The sequence below is a fragment of the Danio rerio genome, chromosome 4 (genome assembly GCF_049306965.1).
Source record: "Danio rerio strain Tuebingen ecotype United States chromosome 4, GRCz12tu, whole genome shotgun sequence".
NCBI classification, from domain to species: Eukaryota; Metazoa; Chordata; class Actinopteri; order Cypriniformes; family Danionidae; genus Danio; species Danio rerio.
The window spans coordinates 47,319,959-47,341,967 of NC_133179.1; the positions used below are offsets into that span (position 1 = coordinate 47,319,959).

Sequence of the window (22,009 nt, forward strand, 5' to 3'; positions counted from 1 at the left end):
CAGCTGCCAGTATTTTACTGTTTTTTAACAGGACAATTTTTAACAGTGTGGCATCATTGCCATATAGCACAAAGCTGGAAACAGCAGAAGAGCAGCAGTACTTCAGGGTAATGCACAGCCACCAAGTGAAGACCTGTAGGCTGTGCATGAGCCCTGAGCACCTGTTAATGTGTGGAATGTACTAAAAAGAAAAATGGAAAGATGCATAGAAAGACTGTACTGGTATTTTAAAGAAGAAGATATGTTACCAAGCTTTTATGATGTGTTTAATGATAAAGTGTATAATGTTTTAAATGGTTTAAAGTGGAAGATGCCCAAAGAGGATATTATTTTATGAAGAATTTTAAGAAGAATGAAGTTTATTTTAATGTATTTGTTTTGTGAAATTTCTGGAGTTTTTAAATGTTAATGTAATATGATGATTTAAAAAAAGCACCTGTTAATGGATTGCACAGATTTTAAGTGCTATAAATGTGAAGAAAAGGGACACTTTGCAAGGAATTGTTATACTGTCAAATGTCCAGAATTTATACAATTTTTAAACAAGTGTGAATGTTGGATGGAAGGAGAGGAAGGAGGGGGAGCAAAACAAGAGGACGGACAGGTGCATGAAAGAAACAAGGAAGAAGAAGATTTAAAAACAGGGGTAATGGAGGAGGAAACAAACAACATAAGGGAAGAGAGAGGAAAAAATGTGAACGAAAAACAGACATCAGAACAAGAACAGTGGACACAAATGGAAATAACTGACAGTTTTAAAAACTTTTTAAATATGGTGGAAAACGATGAACAAAATAAGACTGATCAAGCCGAAGAAATGGAAAGTAATGGAGAAAAACTGACAAATTATGTAGAGAAGAACAAAGTGGAAAGAGGACTAATAAGAAGAAGAACAATAAATGTAAAACAAAATGTGGACAGTGCAAGAAAAAAGATGTTGACAAAGGTGTGAATAAAAAATGTAAATAGGTATGAAGTGTAAAGAGGGCTGGAAGAAAATGATGAGAAATAATGTTTTTTTTAACCATTTTATATATTTTTAACATAATTTTAATTTGTGTTTCTTTTTATAGAAGGGGCTGTTAGTTGAGTGACAAAAATGGGTATGCAGATGTAGAAGATGAGACTAAAAATAATGGGTGGTTTTAATATTTTACTATCTTTCATTACGTTTTTTAACATTTTATCATGGAATGCAAGAGGTTTATTGAATGTGGAGAAATTTGAAAAAATGTGTTATGTAAAGAAGCTGATGTGATTGTTTTGCAAGAAACAAATTGGAAAAATTAAAGTGTTAAATGGTTCAAAGTAAATGGGATGGTCAAATATATTTTAACAATAGAGAGGATAAAGTGAGTTGTGGAGTAGTGATTTTAATAAAAAGAGTTACATATGAAAAAGAAAAAGTAATATTTGAGGATGGAGTTGGGAAAAGCATAGCGATGAAATTAGAAAAAGGTGAAGATAATTTTATAATTTATAATAGTCATGCATCCAATGAAGAAAATGAAAAAGTGAACTTCTTTAAAAACGTTAGTATAAATGTAAAAAATGGCAGAATGTTATTGTAATTGGAGATTTTTATAGCTGATCACAGAGATGGAGGAAACATGGGTAATACAAGAAAACTTATTAAATCAATTAATGTGTGATTAGTGTGTTAAGGCGCATTGTTGATGCCTTGCTATTTTGAGGAACTAAAATAAAGTGTGTAATAGACCAGCTGAAAGCAGTGCATATATCTTTACAAATGAAGACGAATTAAAGGATTAAAATATTACAAAAATTATTATTTTCTACATCAATATAAAACACCATTGCCTTCATCTCGGGGAGCTTTTATTTCAGTTTATTTAGACAACTTGCTTTTGTATAATGTTATTATTATTATTATTAATTATATGCATATTTATATGTGTTGTATTTAAAACAAGCTTAGATTAGTCCACTTGAGGGTTTTTAAAATATATGGGGCATAAGAACAGGACGTGTGTTTGGATACAACTCAGTTTTCTGACCACACTTCTATATTATTGCTTATTTATTCGCTTGTTGGAAATTAGAATTGAATTTAGAAGTAGTTTGGAAACAAATTTTTGCGCTTCGCAAATGAAAATAACTATGTAGGCTTATGAATGTCTTCAGTGGAGTGTGTAACACCGTTTTCTTATCAAAAGATATTTGAGTGGCAGTTCTTTAAAAATAGATAAGTGGGATGTAGATATGGAGATTTATATATTTTTTTAAATTCAAAATATATTAATTTTGAATTATTTTATAAGACTCAAGCACCACTGTGTACATCTGAAAGTAAAAAAAAAAATTAAATAGAAAGTAAGTGAACCTATTTGTAAATATTGTTAATTATGCTTTGTTTCCGGCACCAGAAAGACAACTGGACGATAGAGAATGTGACTAAGAGATGCACACAAACACACACGGACACAGCATATTAAAGATTAAATTGTTTGACAAATGCTTTATGTTTTCTGCCCACAAAGCCAATTTTAGTATCATTTTATTGATTGAGCTCTTTCTGTCTCTAACATTCAGGACAAGAAAATAACATTGTGATGGTCCGCAAAATAACGTCCCTCACACCTTTAAAGAATTCCACTTGTAAAGTAATCTTGACCTTCTGGGAACGTTACTAGACAACGGCCTTAACACCAACAAGTACGTTATGAGAACGTTGTGAGAAAGTCACATTTTCCAATAAAGTGTGGTCCACTTAACATTCTGAGAACGTTCTGAATGTTCTTTAAAGGTCCCCTAAATAACGTCCTCCATACATTTAAAGAACTTAACATTGTGACCTTCTCAGAACGTCCTTAACACTGACGGGGACGTTTTAAGAATGTTCTGGGAACGTCAAATTTCTGGGTAGGCACTCGAGAACGATTGTCCCTCTACCTGTTGTTTCAATCCCCTGAAAACTTTGCTTATCTTCAGAATTTTGAGACCCCGAGCACTAGCTATTAGAATTAGTGCTGCGGGAGTGCTCTTTGTAACGTTATTATGTGACCATAGAATGACAAAAACAGAACTTCCTCAAGTCATATTGGAAACTTTATTATATGACTAAAGGAGGACCATGTGAAAATGTTCTGTTAATGTTAGAAAGGTACTCTTTGTAATGTTATTATGTGACCATTACAGGACCAAAACAGAACGTTCTCCTAAAGTCATACTGGGAACGTTATTTTATGACTAAAAGAGAACGTTTTAAGAACATCCCTAAGGTTCTGTAAAGGTTCTGGACTTTCATTACCTTTAGCGAACATTGCGCAAGGTCGCGAGAACGTCGCCTCCTACCTGGGACATCGTAACAGCCAGTTGATAAAAAAGGGTTGGGGCTTCCTGAGCATTTATTTTATTATTACGCCTTCAGTCTGAGACTTCTTGCGCACTGCTCTATCCCTCCTGAGAAAGCTCCATCTTGGTTTATGGTTGAACAAGCCATCCTACTTCCCCTTCCACCACTTTAATGTCTATCCATGCATCTATTTATACATTTTATTTTGTAAATGTGTTATTTTTTAGGCTGCTCTCAAAAATATAATATTTTTACTGACAAAAATTTTAGATGCAGGCTAGGACTGTATACTGTGTACGTTGTCCTTTTGGCTTCATAGGACATGGACCTTCACCATGCAGTTGGACAGTTTGCTGCTGAGTGTGACAAGGCAGGGAAAGAAACAGCACTTCAGAAACCATGGTGCTTGACTGGAAAAAGGTGGCCATCTGCAGTTTGGAGGAGAGTCCTTACCCCAAAAGGAGTTCAAGTATCTGTGTCTTTTTTTCATGAGGAATGGAATGTGAGATTTAAAAATGGATCAGTGCAGCGGCAGCAGTAATGCAGTAGATGTGATTGTCTGTTATGGTGAAGGAGCTGAGATGAAAGGCAGTGTTCTCAATTTACTGCTCAATCTAGGTTCCTACTCTCACCTATGGTCAAGACTGAAAGGACAAGATTTCGGATACAACCGGACACATTTTACAAAGCGTTATGACCCGCTTGTTTGAGTTGCAACATAAAAGAGAGATGAACCTACAAAATGGCCTGAATGCTGATTATTTACTATAAAATGTAACTCATAGAACAATCAATCAAACCAACCAACAAATGTCTATGTATAATAATGAAGATAAAAAGTTAGAATATAAATCACAACAACTCTTTAACTACATGATATTTTATTTATTTATTGACATGGACATCACAATTACACTAGACAACCAAATGCATTTGTTTAAGTGTTTTAGCAAACTTGCTAATTCTAAACACCTGTCCAAAGGAGGCTTAAAAATTGACAAAATAAAAATATAATAAAAACATACACAACATTACAATTATTTACATAAAATTACTGCAGGCAAAAGAAAAGGCGACATGATCCAACCAACTAACAGTAGACTATTTGTGCAAACATTGCTGTTTTATTTTTAACCACTTTTTAAGAGCACTACTAAAAATATTTATATTGCTTTCTGATTTTAAGCTAACCGGTAAATCAATCCACAGTTTAGCTCCCTTTACAGAGAAGACAGATTAACCAAACGAAGTCTTACACTTTGGCACTAGACAGTCACCATTAGCAGTTGCCCGTGTAACTCTGTGGGAGGTTTGATGCCGATTGATTAGCTCAGAAAACAGGATTGGAACATGATTATTTAAACATTTAAAACCAATTTAAGATAACTAAATTGAATAAAACTATTAAAACTAAAAAGATTGTTTACATAAAACTTGACAGTGATGCCATCGGATAGGCTTTAAGTCCATAATTTCAACTGCTTGTTTATAAAATGATTCAATAGGCTTCAATGTAGTTAAAGGGGCTTGTGACCAAGATGTAATGCAATACGTCAAGTGGAGAATATCATTGTGTGCATGTATAAATTTGCAGTGTGATATGTTAAAAACCTTCTAATAATACGATTAAACGATTAACTGATTAAATCTCTTGTCACAGTGTAAACACTTGTACGGTCTCTCCAGTGTGAATCGTCTGGTGCAGTTTAAATTTTGGAGCTTTAATAAAAGTCTTACACCCAAGCACATATACTCTTTCACACCAGTGTGGATCTTCATGTGTTTATTAAGGTCTGATCATTGGTTGGAACTCTTCCCACACTGAGTTCAAGTGAATGGTTTCTCTCCAGTGTGGATCCTTATATGTTGATTAAGGTTTGATAAGCAGTTAAAACTCTTCCCACACTTTGTGCATGTGAATGGTTTCTCTCCAGTGTGGATCCTCATGTGTAGATTAAGGTTTGATGATTGGCTGAAACTCTTACCACACTGAGTGCATGTAAATGGTTTCTCTCCAGTGTGATTTCTCATGTGTCGATTAAGGTGTGATGAACGATTGAAACTCTTCCCACACTGAGTGCATGTAAATGGTTTCTCTCCTGTGTGGCTGATAATGTGTAATTTAAGGGATGATGAGCGGATGAAACTCTTCCCACACAGAGTGCATGTGAATGGTTTCTCTCCAGTGTGGATCCTTATGTGTAGATTAAGGTTTGATGATAGGCTGAAACTCATCCCACACCAAGTGCATGTGAATGGTTTCTCTCCACTGTGGATCATCATGTGTAGATTAAGGTTTGATGATTGGCTGAAACTTTTGCCACACTGAGTGCATGTGAATGGTTTCTCTCCAGTGTGGATCCTCATATGTTGATTAAGGTGTGATAAGCAGTTGAAACTCTTCCCACACTGAGTGCATGTGAATGGTTTATCTCCAGTGTGGATCATCATGTGAATCTTAAGTTTGCTTTTGCTTACCAAACTCTTTCCACACTGAGTGCATGTGAATGGTTTCTCTCCAGTGTGGATCCTCATGTGTTGATTAAGGGATGATGATTGGCTGAAACTCTTCCCGCACTGAGTGCATGTGAATGGTTTCTCTCCAGTGTGAATTCTCATGTGTTGAATAAGGTTTGATGAGCAGTTAAAACTCTTCCCACACTGAGTGCAAGTAAATGGTTTCTCTCCAGTGTGGATCCTCATGTGTCGATTTAGGTGTGATGATTGGCTGAAACTCTTCCCACACTGAGTGCATGTGAATGGTTTCTCTCCAGTGTGGTTCATCATGGGAATATTAAGTTTGCTTTTGCTTGCCAAACTCTTTCCACACTGAGTGCTGGTGAAACAATTCTCATCTCCCCTTTTCAAACAACCATCAGTCTGTAAATGAGTATGTTCCTCAATTTTGACATGATGTTTCTCCTTTTTACTCCCCTCATTCTCTTTAATTAGGTCTGAAATATAAAAAAAAACATTAGTTTTCATTAAGTCTTAAAACTCAAATCAAAAACTGTAAAGTGAAAAGGCACTGGAAACATTGACTACACACTGTAATTTTGATGCACATTAAATGTAAAATAAATCAGATAATATTTTGTTCGGTCCTTTAACGTGTACACATTTAAGCAGATTTAATTCAATTCATCTTTCAAGAATTGACACTTATCTGATGATTGATAAGCACGTTTACCATGCTGTCCCGGGAGCTAGCCTAGAGCTCAAAAGGTCCTGAGCCCTGGACTCCCTCCTGTTTGCAGGGCGAGAGGGGAGCTCTGAGCTCAGGTAGGTCTCCAGAACTCCCCAAAATACTCTGCTCGGGACAGCAGCTGCGTATTTGAAGAGCCTCCCCAAAAGGCAACAAAGATCAATGCAATACCTGGCTGCTGGGTATAAAAAGATGTTACAAAGTGTGCTAGAAAAGCTTGAAGGAGCAAAAACGGGGCCGGTGCGGGTGTAAATTGTGAGATAAGAGTGGTCGTTGCTACTGGATTGGTGTTCTGGTTGACTGAATATGTACAACTATGTGTGCTCCCGGTGAGTGTTAATTGCATGGACTGGGCGGGAGAGTGAGGTTAGAGAGGCTTACTATGGCAGTGGTGAAATGTAGCTATAAAGTTCAGCAGAGTGTCTCTGCTGCTGCACACGTGCGAAGAGTGTCAGTATCATGAAATTATTAAAGGGTAACAATGCATCCACAGAGGCGTTTAAACTACTGTGGCAGAGCAGAGTATCAGTATAAAAATTTGGAAGTGTAACAAAGCTCAGCCAGAGCGTCACTGCTGCGGCAGTGGTGCAGAGGAGAATGTAGCTCAGCGGAGCGTCTCTGTTGTGGGAGGTGCGATGGAAGTCACTAATAAGAGGTAAAACTATGTTTTTGCAGAAGTGTTTTAACTGCTTTGGCAGTGATGGGGGTGTGTCAGTAGTGGTATGAATAAATGATAGTGGAAATGAGCTCAGGCAGAACGTCACTGCTGCAGCAGTGGTGCAGAGGGGAATGAAGTTCAGCAAAGGGTCTCTGCTACAGAGGTGCAATGGAAGTCAATATTGGAAGGGAAATACGCCTCTGCAGAGATGTTTTAAATGCTGTGGCAGTGCTGGGGAGTGTATCAGTAGTGGATGGCTAAATGGAAGTGTATATGAGCTTAGCAGAGCATCTCTGCGATTGCAGAGGTGCGATAAAAGTCAGTATTAGAAGAAAAGTATGCCTCTGGGGAGACGTTTTAACTGCTGTGGCAGTGCTGGGGAGTGTGTCAGTAGTAAATGATTAAATCAAAGTGTATGTGAATTCAAGCAGAGTGACTCTGCGGCTGCAGAGATGCATTAGTAGTCAGTGTCAGGAGTGTTAAGGCTGATTTATACTTCTGCGTCAAACGCCGGCGTATGCTACGGCGTATGCACCTCTCAAAAAATAAAACTACACGTCGCAACGACGCATAGTGCAATCGTGATTGGTCGGCTTGGTAGTGCTGACGAGTCTGGGTGGGACCGAGAGCTGCACGAATGGCGCGAACCCAATGTAGCAATTGTTTACAAGTGTGGAGTCCTGTGGAGGAGATTCGGATGAAAAGTTTCGTTTTGTGTTTACCTCATAGTTAAAGTTGTTACTGCCTCAAAATGAGCACGTTTAAGCCACTTGTACATCCAGGAAGTGTTCAGGAAACGCAAAATAGTAGCGAACAAACTCGACAAAGAGGAGCATTTACACCTCACTGCCAACTAGCGTTTCGGAAGTGTTAATGCAGACCGACAGAGACAGCGCGCAGAAGTATAAATGCACAGCTACGCACGTTGCATGCGCCGTGGGTTACGCCGGTCACTTGACGCAGAAGTATAAACCAGGCTTTATGTGTGATTTTACAGAAATGTTATGAAGTTATAATTCTCAGCACGGTTAGACTACCGTGCTGAACTGTGCTAACACATTCTGTGTTGATGTCGCGGCTCTGTTGCCAAGCTACCACAGCTGGCTCAGCAGAAGCGCATTAGTCATCAGACATCCACAATAAACTACACCACAGTTTGAAAAGGGTTTTTTAACCATAGAGCGGTCTCTAGAAGAGAAGTGAATAACTCATCACATTCTTACGAAGATATTTTATTTATTAAAGTTATTATTTCATTGACGTGAATACAATTAATGTGTGATATAATTACTAACATATCATCTAAAATCTTTAAAAAATAATAAAATAGCCTATTGTTTTATTCATGGCTAGAGCTCGATTAATTTGATTGACAAGGCAATGAGACTTTTAATTCGCCTGACTGAATGTGAGTTTATTGCTGCATTTGACAGCACAAAACTCGCTCTGATGCGGGAGAGAAATTTACCAACGACTGCATTTGTTGCTGAAAGGCAACAAATGCAGAACAAAAAGTTGATGGCTCCACAACACCATCACTATATCCATGGAACATGAACATGAACTGCACTTTTTAATTCAAAGCCCAGACAGCTTGTTAATTTAATACCAGGGAAACCACCTGAAGGACGGTTACGGCGTATTGTAATGTCGACCATCCAAAAGTCTACGGTAGAAAGTCAACTCTTTATAATATTTTTGGACTTTTCTTGAAAGCTTTACGGAGTGACACTGTAACTTTGCAAGGTACTGTTGTATGATTTATATTATAGCCTATATATGCACCAATAAACAAGTCAAATGAATGAATTAATTAAATAAATATGCATTCTTAAATGTCGGTATTGCTTTTACTCAAAAATATCACTAGGTTTTGACAAATGTTTTATAAAAATAAAATGAGCAATTTTCATCATTTCAGCTATAGGATGAATATATATGATTCAGTTATACACACGTTTGACAATTATGCATGCAAAAAACATTTCTGTGTTTTTGTTTTTTGTTCTCTAAGATCTTTAATATAGTTATGCAAATATTTTTTTAAAACGTCAAGCAATAATTTGCCTACAGCTTGTTAGTTATCTTAATAAGATGATAAAAATACAAAAAATAAAGGAGCAGCATTTTGCTTAACATAATAGTCCTTTCTATGCTTTAAATCCTGCTATATGTGTTGTTTCATATTCATTTTTTATTTCACTTGCTGCATTCGTTATTTAGTGTTTGAATACTGAAACAAATAACAGCCATCGCTTAAAGGGTTTTATTTTACCATCAAAATGTAGTATATTTCATATCATTATAGACTTTTGATATAAAACCGCTGTGTAATTTAATTGATTGTTAAAAATGAAATAATATAAGTTAATATAAATAATATAATTTAAACCAGGGTTTCTGCACGTTTCGCCAAGTAAAAAGCAAGACTTTTATGACATTTTTAAGACCATTATGAATGAAATTTTAGACTCATAAAGGGCTAAAGGCAAAGGAATTTTTCAAATGGCCCAGATGGAAAAGATTTTTATTTGCCCTATCAAAAAATATTATAATTTTATACATTTAATAATACAATAATAAATGAATAATAAAAACATACAATATTTTATATATTTATTAGCAAAAGATTGTAAATATTGTGTAAAAACAAGCAAGCTTTACTTATATGCATACACTTTTCCAAACATTAACTTTCTTTTGAAAAAATAATAAAAAATTAACAACTGTTTTAAAAGTTTTAAAAACTAAAATAGACTAAATATATGCACAACAATCTGTCCAGGTCGATGTACCCAGCAGTAAATACATGGAGCATGTATGCAAGTTAATTAAACCATTATGATAAATAGAGTTAAAATTACCTTTTTGAAGTTTTATTGAGATGGATTGTTGGTGATTGTATGGGTTTTGGCCAGTTTGGGTAGCAAAACATGAACATTTAAAACAAGATTTAAGAACTATAACACAACATTTAAGTAAATTTAAGACTTTTTATGGCCTAAAATTTTAGATTTTGGAATTTAAGACCCTGCAGAAATCCTGTTTAAACACAATAGCCCTGGAAATTATTATAATAAATATGTCATTTTAACTCAGATACTATCTGTGAGAACTAGCAACAACTATAAACAAGTTTAAACCCAGAAAGAAGTTGATGAAAATAAAGGGAATCATGATTAACGTGACATATGCAAATGAAAAGTACTAAGCCAACACCATCACTGTAATAGCAGATATCTTCTATGAGAATACTGTAGGTCAAATATCGTCAGCTCAGGTAAACTTTTTTTTTTTTTAATTATAGTTTTTATTTATTTTATATAGTGCCAGTGCTAAAGGACACTTTACAAACAGTAGGAGAACAAGAAAAGCAATAAACTCAAGAAGGTGGATAAAATAAGAGACTAATAATACATAAAATAATGACAAAAAGAGATAAGAACAAGAAAGAAACTCATTCCTCTTTCAATGAGTGCTTATGTGCATTTAGGAGAACTAGGCAGCACCCTCAGGGCTGCAAGATGGATTTCATTTAGTATTCTTATTATAAAATTATCTGAATGAGGATCAAATGACTGAGTTAGTTTTTGAGAATGAAAATCAACCTGTTTGTTTCTGCAGATCTTCCTGTTTGACTGTGAATGTTTCTTCAATCTTCACATCTTCACTCTCCTCTTTAATAAACGCCATCTTTATAACAGTGTGGAGATCAGTCGCTTCAGCAGGAGTTTTTCTATGTGTTTGGACACTTTATCCTGTTTAAAATGAACAAAACAATAAAATGCCCTGTATAAAATGAATAAAACAATGAACAGAAACAAAATAACTTCTCTTCAGCACTTGCTTCAATAGTTTCTTTATATGAGAATAATTAACAAACAGAAATCAGGTAAAAGAGTAAGTCTGAGCAAGAAACAAAATGCCACAAATCACCCGAACAAAACTAGTACTCCATTTCTTATATAGTGATGTATACTTAGAGTGGAATGACATGATGCTATTTAATAAATTAAACCTTCATTAAACACTTACAGACTTTTCTGTTGCTTTATTCAAACATTACCCCTCATTACTGTGAGTAAATTAGTACTCTAAAGAGTTAAAATAATATTGTTAATAGCAGGTACAATTTACTATCGGGTAAAAACCTGAAACTTTAATCTATCGCCTTATTTTCATGTAAAAGCTTTAAAACAAACCTCTTTCCAGTGAAATCACAGCGCAGGAGCGGCGCAGCCTTATGACGTCACATAGCACGCCAAAATAAAAGTCTTTTTGTTTAGATTTTATTGTCACTTACTGGTGCAGTCATGACTTGTTGATACATTTCTACACAGACACACATATATTCAGTATTTTGAGTTGATTAAAACCTTTACTCTAAACATTTGTAAGACAATAAAAAAAAAACGTTTTTAATCCACTAAGACTAAGTGTTTAAAGCAGAAAATTTTGTCAATTTTTGCCTTATTCTTTCATTGAATGGATGTGATTTTGTCATGTCCCACACACTGCTCAGATAACTTCAGTGAGTCTAAAAAGTAGGTAAATTAGATTAAATTAAAAAGATTTTTAAATATTCTTATTTTTTAACAAGTTATTGGATAAAAAAGTCATTTTAATAACTTTTATTTTGTTTTAATAATATTATTAATCATTTTGCACGTGCCCTTAAAATCGCTGTCCACCCTGTCATGATGTGGTAAATGCCCCTTTTAGAAACCCTCTGATATACTCATTGGCATCACCGTGCCCTCCGTTTTGCTCTTCTTCAGTGGTTAAAACATCTGCTGTCCAAACAGTAACTATATACACTTATGTTTCCCATTTTTCCTCACATTATGTTTGAAACTGAATGTTGTCAAGCTTAACGTGTCCATCTTGTCAGAATGTTAAATATTCATTAAATTTCTTTTTTTAATTTAGAGATTAAAATAAAGCTTTTAAACTGTGTACAAAGAGCTTAAATAGAGAAACACTTTACCAGCTGCAGGTTAAACCTTTGTTGAATAAATGCTGCCTTTAACCAAAAATGTTATTTCCACCCGGTCACAAATCCTTCCTGGACAGGGTGGACATGCATTCTTATTGACACTTTATTTATTTACTATTTTATTTTTAATTAGTTCATGTTTTTATGTTACAACACATACACACACACACACACACACACTACAACAGTAGATGTATGTGGACAATTAATACCTTTTGGCAACATCTGTCTCAGTATTTATAAAGGATATCCTTTAAACGTCCATATAATGAAGCTCACTGACTGTTTGAAATAAAACTACAGTCCTGAGTATTTCTACATTTAAGTGAAGATCTGTAATCTATTTATTTACAACAGTGTTATTAAGGTGTTTAACTTGAGTTGCTTCCAACATTTCCTTCACTCCTCCAATACAATGAACAATGTAAAGATTTACATTCATTAGCAAATTTAGTTTAATTTGAAGGACAATAAGTGTTTATTTTCCCATTAATTTGCATAATGATGAAACCTAATTGACAACAGAATTAGGTGGCTCAATAGTTTGCAGTATTAGTGAAAACAGAAGTTAAATACTTGAAAACTTTTACAACCCTTTTATATAAACCCTTTAATATTTCTTGTTGTATCTGTTGTTTTTCAAATGTACCTCCGTATTTAGTTTATTTAATAATCACACTGCAATAAAAATATACTTATTACTTTGAGTTTGTCCATGACAGGGTTGACACAATTTGAGGTTTGTTTGCTGCTTTTCTGTTTGCATGTTATTTGTAAAAAGTGCAGGAGCTTGACCAACAATTATTTCTTACAGCCAATTCTTAATACAACAACCGTAGTTAAATCAAAAATCTTTATTTATTCATTTTTTAATGCTTATGTCTCACTTAAAAGTTTTTTTTTTAATTTCTTTAAAATGTTCAGATTAAAGGTTTTGATCAACTTCAAATACTGAATATCTCTGTGTGTGTGTGTGTGTGTGTGTGTGTGTGTGTGAGAGAGAGAGAGAGAAAGAGAGAGCGAGCAAGTGAAAAACGATGGAGAAATGTATCAATAATTCATGACTGCAACAGTAAGTGGAAAAAAAGCTAAACAAAAAATGACTTTTATTTTGGCGTGTCGTGTGACGTCATAAGGCTGCGCCGCTCCTGCGCTGTGTTTCAACTGGAGAAAAGTTTGTTTTAAAACTTCTACACATATATAAAGCGATTGATTGTGGACTACATGTTTTTTTCAGACGCATCAAAAAATCCAGATAATGACCAGCTAGGAATAGCATATGTAATTTCAAATAGAAAAATAAATTAAGGATTTCAAACAAATTATCAGTATACTCAGGGAAAAAGTTGGCAGTAAGTTTAGCATTACAATGGGTGAAAGATGCGGGAATAAAGGAAGTTTTAGTTTGCTCAGACTGTAGTTCTGCTCTTTTAAGCATTGAAGCAAAACACTCAGACTGTAGGCAAGATTTAGCAATTGAAATATTACAAGAGTTGTATAAATTAAAAGGAGAAAAAGTAAAGGTAGTGTTCCTGATAGAGGTGAAGTTGGTTTATATTCGCAAATTCGTTCATTTAGAAGTCTCTATATTGTTTACCATGTTACTTTGAATATTTGATCGAAATTAGCATGCAACTATGACTTGAAAACAACATTAACACTGTTTATTTGACTGTAAACAATGTTGTACTTTGATAGTCATTTCGCTGTTTAGAGTTGGCAAATAATGCTTTTATGAAATTATATTATAAAGGGGAAAGTCTGAATGTGCAAATATTAAACCAACTTTACCTCTATGTGTTCATGTGGGTGCCGGCTCATGTGGGATTAAAAAAAAACTAAAGCTGCAGATAAAATGGCAAAGCAAGCTACGATGGAAGATGGAAGTGAATTACAGTAGAAGTGAAGTTAAAGCAATAATAAAAAAACAAATAATGGGGAAATGGCAGCACCAATGGGAAGCAGGAAAGAATGGAAGGCTAATGTATAATACTCAGCCACAAGTGTGTAAAGGGAAGCACTCGAGTGGAAAAATGAAAGAGGATAATATTTTATCCAGACTAAGAATTGGGCATACTGGACTTAACAGTACAATGAAGTTAATAGCAAAGCACAGAACAGGTCTATGTGAGTGTGGGAAAAATGAATCTGTTGATCATGCATTGTGAGCGGTATAAAGAAGAAAGAAGAACGTTATTGGAAGAAGTCAAGAAAGAAAGAGATTATTAGTTTACATTGAAATTTTTATTAACTCCCGAGGTAGGAAGGCATAAATGGACTGCATTGTTTAGATTTTTGAAAGACACAGGACTGATTAATAAGATATGATTATTAGAATTATTTTAATGTAAAATTATAAAGTTTAAGGCAGGGATGGAGGGAGTTATTGTCTGAACCTGACATAGTGGGAGGAGTAAGTAGAAATCAGAAGAGCTGGAGACGCAGCGCTGGCGGATGCGAAGTCTCTGTCTGAGTTAGGGGAAGGGATTATAATGGGAACAGGGTAGAGTCTCTAAATCAGGTTACAGGAAGGTGGCGGTAATGCACAAGAACTGATGCGATCCACCAAATAAAACAAAAGAAGAAGAAAAAGAACCCAATTGATTGAAGTTTCAGGTTTTTCACCCAATGCTAAATTATGTTCCTGCTGTTGACATTATTTTAACCCTTTATACAACATAGTATTATTTTACTCAGATGAATGGGGGCTATTGTTTGAATAAAGTAACAGAAATGTGTGTAATAAGTGTTTTAATGAAGGTTTAATTTATTAAATAGTATAATTTCATTCCATTCTAAGTGTACAACACTATAAGAAATGGAGTACTCGTTTTAATCAGCTCATTTGTGTCTTTTGTTTCTTGCTCGGACTTACCTGATTTCTGTTTGTTAATTACTCTCATATAGAGAAACTGTTGAAGCAAGTGTTGAAGAGAAGTTATTTTGTTTCTGTTCATTGTTTTATTTATTTTAAACAACATTTTTATTGTTTTGTTCATTTTAAACAGGATAAAGTGTCCAAACACAGAGAAAAACTGCTGAAGCGACAGATCTCCACACTGTTATAAAGATGGCGTTTATTAAAGTGGAGAGTGAAGATGTGAAGATTGAAGAAACATTCACAGTCAAACAGGAAGATCTGCAGGAACAAACAGGTTGGTTTTCATTCTCAAAGACCAACTCAGTCATTTGATCCTCATTCAGATGTATTTTAATAATAAGAACTCTAAATTAAATCCATCTTGCAGCCCTGAGTGTGCTGCCTAGTTGTTGTTTTTTTTTCAGTTTTTTTTAACATCTGACTTACAATGTTACAAGTGTAATATGTTAATATTTTTGTTCTTATCTATTTTTTTCCATAATATTTTTATTTTTCGTTTTCAGTTTGTACACATTGAAATACAACATTTTACATTTTTTTTTACAACAATAACCTTGTTGCAAAAGCAAACAAACAAACAAACAAACAAATAAAATAAATAAAAATAAAACTGTCATTTTGTCATTAATGGTAATCTGTTCAAACATGACAATTATAATCATACTAAGTACTAGGTACAGCAAATATTAGAGCACATGCACAATTAATCGAAAAAAGATTGCGATCTCGGTTCGACCCCCTAGATCAAGGGTGTTAAACTCAATCCCTTGAGGGCCGAAGCGCTGCACAGTTTAGTTCCAACCCTGCTCCAACACACTTACCTGTAGGTTTCAAACAAGCCTGAAGGACTCAATTAGTTTGATCAGGTGTGTTTAATTAGGGTTGGAACTAAATTGTGCAGAGCTGCGGCCCTTTTGGAACTGAGTTTGACACCTGTGCCCTAGATGATCTTAATCCAGCATTTCTACAATTCTGCCAATCATATTTTTAAGTTGTAAATGTTGTAATTTTTGGCAAAATGTACTTCTACTACAATACATTAATATTAGATTTTTTATATATTAACTTATTTTAAACTTAGGATTAGTATGTAAACAGTGTACTAAAATCAACTAATGTTTAAAGCATTTAAAGCACACTTTTGAAAAACACACTAATAAAAGTCTTTTGGATGTTTTTTCTGTAGTGTACTTTATTGTAGTACACTAAAAATGTATTTAAGTATTACTGGTATTTGGTATTCTTTTGTCAAGTGTACTAAAGTCCTACTGAAGTATAAACATACTTTTAATTAGTATATTTATAGTGTAAAACCATCAAACTTTTATTTAACACAAAAAATAACAATGTAGTAAAAATGTATTTGCGGGTATTTAACTGAATTTTAGATTCATTTAATTTATATGTTTTTTTCACCTGAGTGGGCTAAAAGTTCTTTCACTATCGACATTCGTACAAGGAGCGGACAGGTATTTTTTTGCGAGTTGTACAACTTCTGGCAGACGGGCCTGATTAGCAACCTAGTACGTTAGTGCGCTCTCGTGCCTGGGAACCAGTGGCTCTGCTAGTTAAATGCTAACTTGCGTTGACACACTCGCATTCTCCACCACAATTCCTTTTACATAAACTATTTCATTGAATATAGCAGAGATAGATTCTGTTGAAGGTTCTTTTGCTTTTATGTGAGCCCTCTTTTGTTGAATGATATCTAAAAAAATTATCAGATGTGTTAAAAACGAGAATGACTGAAAAGCCTATTTTATAGCTTATTATTATATTTTATATTGAACTTACCTTCTAGATTCTGTACACATGTCCCTGTCTCTAGGATGTCCGAGTTTTTTAATCCCCTCAACTATTAAGTCATGCATCTGCCGTTTCATGTCAGTTTAAAAAAAAAAAACTTGTTCTTATATTGCGAGTCAAGGATGGTTGCGATACTGCAAATGTGGTTTTAAGTGGTGTTTCTGAAGTGTTCTTGCACTGAATCCAGCAATGCTTTTTTCATTGTTTTAACTCCGGGTACACTGTCGCATTCCTTGATGAGTAACCTTTTTAGAGTCTCGAGAAGGGGGATAATATCAGCAGCAGACGCATCCTCTTTGCTAATCTCTTTAGTTATTTGTTCAAAAGGAGAGAAGTGCAGTAACGCTTTCCATCAGTGCCCACTGCTGCACAGTGAGAGTGACTGGTAGCTCGTAATCTGCAGCATAAGCTCTATTGTGACTGAACAGACTGTATACGGGAAGAAGCAAGCTGTTAGTGCTTAAAGTGACCAACAATCTTTCGGCGCATACAGACCAATTCTGTCACACTTCTTTGGCTTAAAATGCCTTCGTTGACAGCCAACTGGAGGGAATGCACCATGCAGGGCAAACTCATAATCTCACGGTCCGTCATGGCTTTAGCCATGTTCCACCACAGCGTGCACTCTTGATCTGTCAATTTTTCATTTTCGTAACATATCAGTGAAAGCTTAAGAAATCGGCATTGCAGTGCGAGATCTGGTAAATTCTTGTAAATGAAGCAAGTCTTTAAGTTTAAAATCACAATCAATCCACTGCGCAGTGACACCAAGCATACTAGTAGGGCTTACATCTGAAGACCAAATATCTGGTGAAACTCATCGCAGAGTCGTTATGAAGCAGCTTGTGAGCGTGATCAGCCACGTGGCTGTATATCTCCGGTAAGCAGATGTCAACGAAATAACGCAGACTTGATAAAGTGTATCGAGGCTCAAGATGTCTTACCAGTCACTGAAATCCAGTGTCTTCTTCTACAGAGAATGGCTGGTCGTCAAGCGTAATAAATTTAATTACTTTGTGAGTAATTTCACTTGCTTTCGTGCTGTCAGATTTTAATTTTCAGGCGCTGTCAAAAACTTGCGTGATAGAGGGAGTTTGGCATTTAACTTTTGCAGCTAAAGCGGCCTCTGCTTTAGCTTTAAGGAGCTCTTCATATTCCTTTGCATGTCAGCATTTAAGGTGTGTAATCAAATTAGTTGTGTTAAAATGTTTAACTGAAGTTCCACCTCGTTAAATTTTTGCTGTGCGTAGCTTACAAATTGCAGTTTTGTCCTCATTGTGACCTACTTCAAAGTAATTCCAGACAAGAGACATCTTTACACACACCGCATCACATTCCCACCTAACTTCATTGACAGGATATATCGGCACTGATCCTCGAATATTTTTTAAAAATCGTCCGATTGCGGGGGGAAAGCTTATATCGACCGATACCGGTTGTTCGATACATCTGTGCATCTCTAAAATAAACAAATAAATAAACAAATAAATTAAATAACAAACAGTGAGAACCAGGAAAGTTTTGTCTTAGTCAAAAATAATAATATAAATTATAATAAACACTTTGTACTTTTCACACACAAACAGCAGTATCAACAACAAAACAAACAATATAACAATAATCACAATGAAACACAAATCCCTCAGCACTAACTACGGGGAGAAAACAAAACAAGAGACACAAAATGAATGAGAATCCTCTTCCTTTATACTCTCACCCATTTCCTTTTTTGCCATGCCATGGGTGAAGACCAATGAAACAATGTTGACTGTTATCACAGAAAACCCCAACAATCATAAATGAATGATTATATGCTGTCATGGCTTTGCAATCAAAAAAATGTTGTTATAATAGAGGCCAAAAGAAGAAAACCATGAATATAACGAAAAGTAAATTTGGCCAAGTAAGTTTGGCCAAATTAAGCCTCAAAATCACCACAGAATGGATAAAAATGACCCAACAGCAAGGCAAAGGTGCACATTCCAGCCTTTATGACGATGCTGTACAGGTATATCTCATGTCTGTGAGGCAAATATTCAGCTGTTTGTTCTGCTGTTACCCCAGAACTTTTTTTTCTGATGTGTTTACGAGTTAGGCACAGAATGAACAAGTATTCCCTGTCTGCTTTACAAATTTTAGAAAAAACATTTTGTCATAATTATGATTATAAATGAATAAAATAGGCCATTTACAGCTTTCAAATCTGTGTCTTATCAATATGACTCACTGCCAGAATGACCACTCAATCAAGACTGCCATTTGCGGAAGCTATCCAGGCCCTTTCGGTCCTCCACCAACAACAACATGAGACGCTGGTGGAACTGAAGAACATCCAGGAACAGCGTTTCCAAGAAGGCTTGGACGGTATCTAAATTTTGATACCGTCAAACCGCCTCCATATATTACCCTGGTATCCGGTATTACTGGCGTAATAAAAAAAATTATGACGTAAGGCTCAGACAGCATTACTAAACTGTTAGCTTGTGCCTAAACCATTCAGAAACTGAATACCTTATATGCGACCTTAGGCTCGCGGTCACCTGTTTGTCTTGTTTGTATTCTTCTGTGCGGGACACTCCTCTCATTCGCACGCACACACACAGAGAGAGAGAGAAAGAGAGCGCGCCAATCGATGCACAGCACTTTCAATAATAATAATAATGATTTATTCAGAAAATTCAATGATGATTTACAGCAGCGGGAATGCAGAGAGCTGTAATCGGGCCATAAAAATTAGGCACGATGAAGCCTGAGCCTGACAGGTACATTTTGATTGACAGCTTTATAAAGCCCGAACCCGTTTACAGACGACATTATACAAATGTGCTCATGCACACAGCTCTATTGCCTTTTTTTTAAAGAATGAGTCATTTATATGTTTTAACATAATTTATTCGTAACAAACGTAGACTATATGCCACTAGGAAGTTGGAACAAAAAAATAAAGTACGTCCTCTGTAACTTAGGTATACATACCCTTAGCCATTAAATTGGCTAACACCAATGAAAAGAAATCTTGCTTAACAAATCAAATTAAAATAAACTCTAAATGATGACGGGTATTTTGGCAATAACGAAATTAAGATAAAGGCTGTGCAAGATTTGTTTTGCCACTTCTCTTCACAATCTGGCATTAAGGTGAAGCTGAATTTTGAAAGAATTTTGCCAAGCCTGTATACTCTGTCTACATTATGGTTATATGGTTTTATTAATATTCATTTATAATATAAAAATCCTTTACTCACCAAGATTAGGCTAAGTGTTTTTGTGGAGGAACATTATTAAATCCACAAGCTTTAGCGCAGTCCTGCTTTCATGGGGTCCAGCAGCACTGAACACCGTTTCACTGCTACTCCTACAGGCCGAGATGCAGAGTTCTGATCTGGCTAACTTTGCAAGTTTTGGGTAGGATTGTTTTGTTTTGACCGCCGTCAAAATTTGCTTTTTTACTACTTCGTTATCATTTGCTTCACCTTTTGCAGGGATGGATTTTGATTTTTTCGGGTCCCTCCGGGTTTGGGCAAAGATTTTCAGCTCTAATGCAGACCTCTAGTTCATATTTACCACGTGACATCTCCCTTCTGTTCAGTCGAAACTGGAAATACTGCCAAACTGCAGGTCACTTTGGAGCCCGACTCGTCACCTCACCTCTCCTCTTCCCTCCCCCTCTCTCTCACTCTCCCCCTCCCTCTCTCCTCCAAACTGTCCTATGCTGACAATCACACATACGTTTTTGTAGGCATTAAATAAAGGATATTTAATATTTTATGATCCAAGTCCTCATGGAGGCCCAGCGGGAGGACCGAGAGCAAATCTGGAGTCTGCTGTCCCAGGAGATCCGGCCTTCTCCGACATCTGCCGCCCACCCTCACAATTTCGGGGGAAAAAGCATAGAGTAGAGTTAGCAGTTAACCTGCACCTCAAACACCCGCTAATTCTGGGAACTAATTGGCCTGGATTTAATAGATTATTGGGAGTCTTATGTGCGGGTGTTTCTTGGAAGAAGAAATCACCGGATAGGGGGCGTGTCGCTCAGCTCGGGGAATCCCAGGCGGTGACGTAACGCGCTGACTCGGGAAGGGCTGGGAATTTCCCAGTGTAAGGACTTTCCCTTGGAGCAGTGGCGTGATGATACGCTAAAAAATGCACTCAAAAGAGTGCAGGTTATTGATAGGAAAATCCTCCAGCCTGATCGACCCCTCTCCTACCCGTATTTTGTGGTTATTAATGATAGGGTGTATCGAGTGACCCAAGACACTCAAACAAAAGAAGATACAACCCAGTTATTAGTACCAAAGAACCGCCGGGAAATGCTTTTTCAGGCAGCTCATTCTAATCCTATGGTCGGATATTTAGGTCAGGCGGCCACACTAATTCGCCTCATGACCCGATTCTTTTGGCCAGGCATTCACGGTGACGTCAGCAGATGGTGCACTGCGTGCCGTAAATGTCAGTTGGTAAATCCACCGGCCACCACAAAAGCGCCGTTGCGCCCATTACCAATTATGGAGATCCCCTTCGAGAGAATTGGTATGGATCTCATCGGGCCATTAGAGCAATCCGCACGTGGGCACCGGTTTGCATTAGTTCTGTTGGATTATGCAACCCGATACCCGGAAGCAGTGGCGCTCCGTAACATCTCAGCAAAGAGTGTTGCGGAGGCGCTGTTTCGGATAATCTTCCGAGTAGGAATCCCCAAGGAGATTCTCACGGATCAAGGCACCGCGTTCATGTCAGGCACGATGCGCGAGCTTTACAGATTATTGGCCGTTAAATCTATTCACACCAGCGTCTATCACCCACAAACAGACGGGCTGGTGGAAAGATTTAATCTCACGCTTAAATCAATGATCTGTAAATTTGTTCAGGAGGATGTGAAAAATTGGGATAAGTGGTTGGAGCCTTTATTATTTGCTGTGCGGGAGGTTCCCCAAGCCTCCACGGGGTTTTCCCTATTCAAGCTTCTCTACGGCAGACAGCCCAGAGGGGTTTTGGATGTTGTTAGAGAGGCTTGGGAGGACGAGCCTTCAAAAAGTAAAAATGAAACTCAATATATCCTGGACCTTAGAGCAAAACTCCACACACTGGGGCGGCTCTCTACAGAGAATTTGCTTAAGGCCCAGGATGACCAACGCCGGCGATATGAT

At 36.3% G+C, this 22,009-nt stretch overlaps 4 protein-coding genes across 5 annotated transcripts in view; 1 reads left to right on the plus strand and 3 right to left on the minus strand.

Annotated features, from left to right (window-relative positions):
* Positions 1–22,009, minus strand: part of LOC108183924 (uncharacterized) — a 667,181-nt gene that overhangs the window by 395,121 nt on the left and 250,051 nt on the right. The gene's annotated exons all lie outside the window — the stretch shown is intronic.
* LOC110439424 (uncharacterized) overlaps positions 1–22,009 on the plus strand; it is a 326,082-nt gene that overhangs the window by 205,107 nt on the left and 98,966 nt on the right. Inside the window, exons 1-2 of one of the 2 annotated variants that reach the window (XM_068219855.2) lie at positions 13,299–13,349; positions 15,184–15,330. Coding sequence is in view for 1 of the 2 variants with exons in the window: in XM_073947576.1 (XP_073803677.1) it covers positions 15,246–15,330 (85 nt within the window). In the remaining variant the exon portion in view is untranslated. Of the gene's footprint in view, positions 1–13,298; positions 13,350–15,183; positions 15,331–22,009 lie in introns of those variants that run through there. The other variant, XM_073947576.1, reaches the window with a different exon arrangement.
* LOC110439432 (uncharacterized) overlaps positions 1–22,009 on the minus strand; it is a 215,198-nt gene that overhangs the window by 127,764 nt on the left and 65,425 nt on the right. The gene's annotated exons all lie outside the window — the stretch shown is intronic.
* LOC137490866 (uncharacterized) lies at positions 4,183–11,432 on the minus strand. Its single transcript, XM_068219846.2, has 3 exons — positions 11,382–11,432; positions 10,788–10,937; positions 4,183–6,270 (listed from the first exon to the last, which is right to left on the minus strand). The coding sequence occupies exons 2-3, from the start codon at positions 10,870–10,872 to the stop codon at positions 5,144–5,146; spliced, it is 1,212 nt and encodes a 403-aa protein (XP_068075947.1). The 5' UTR covers positions 10,873–10,937; positions 11,382–11,432; the 3' UTR covers positions 4,183–5,143.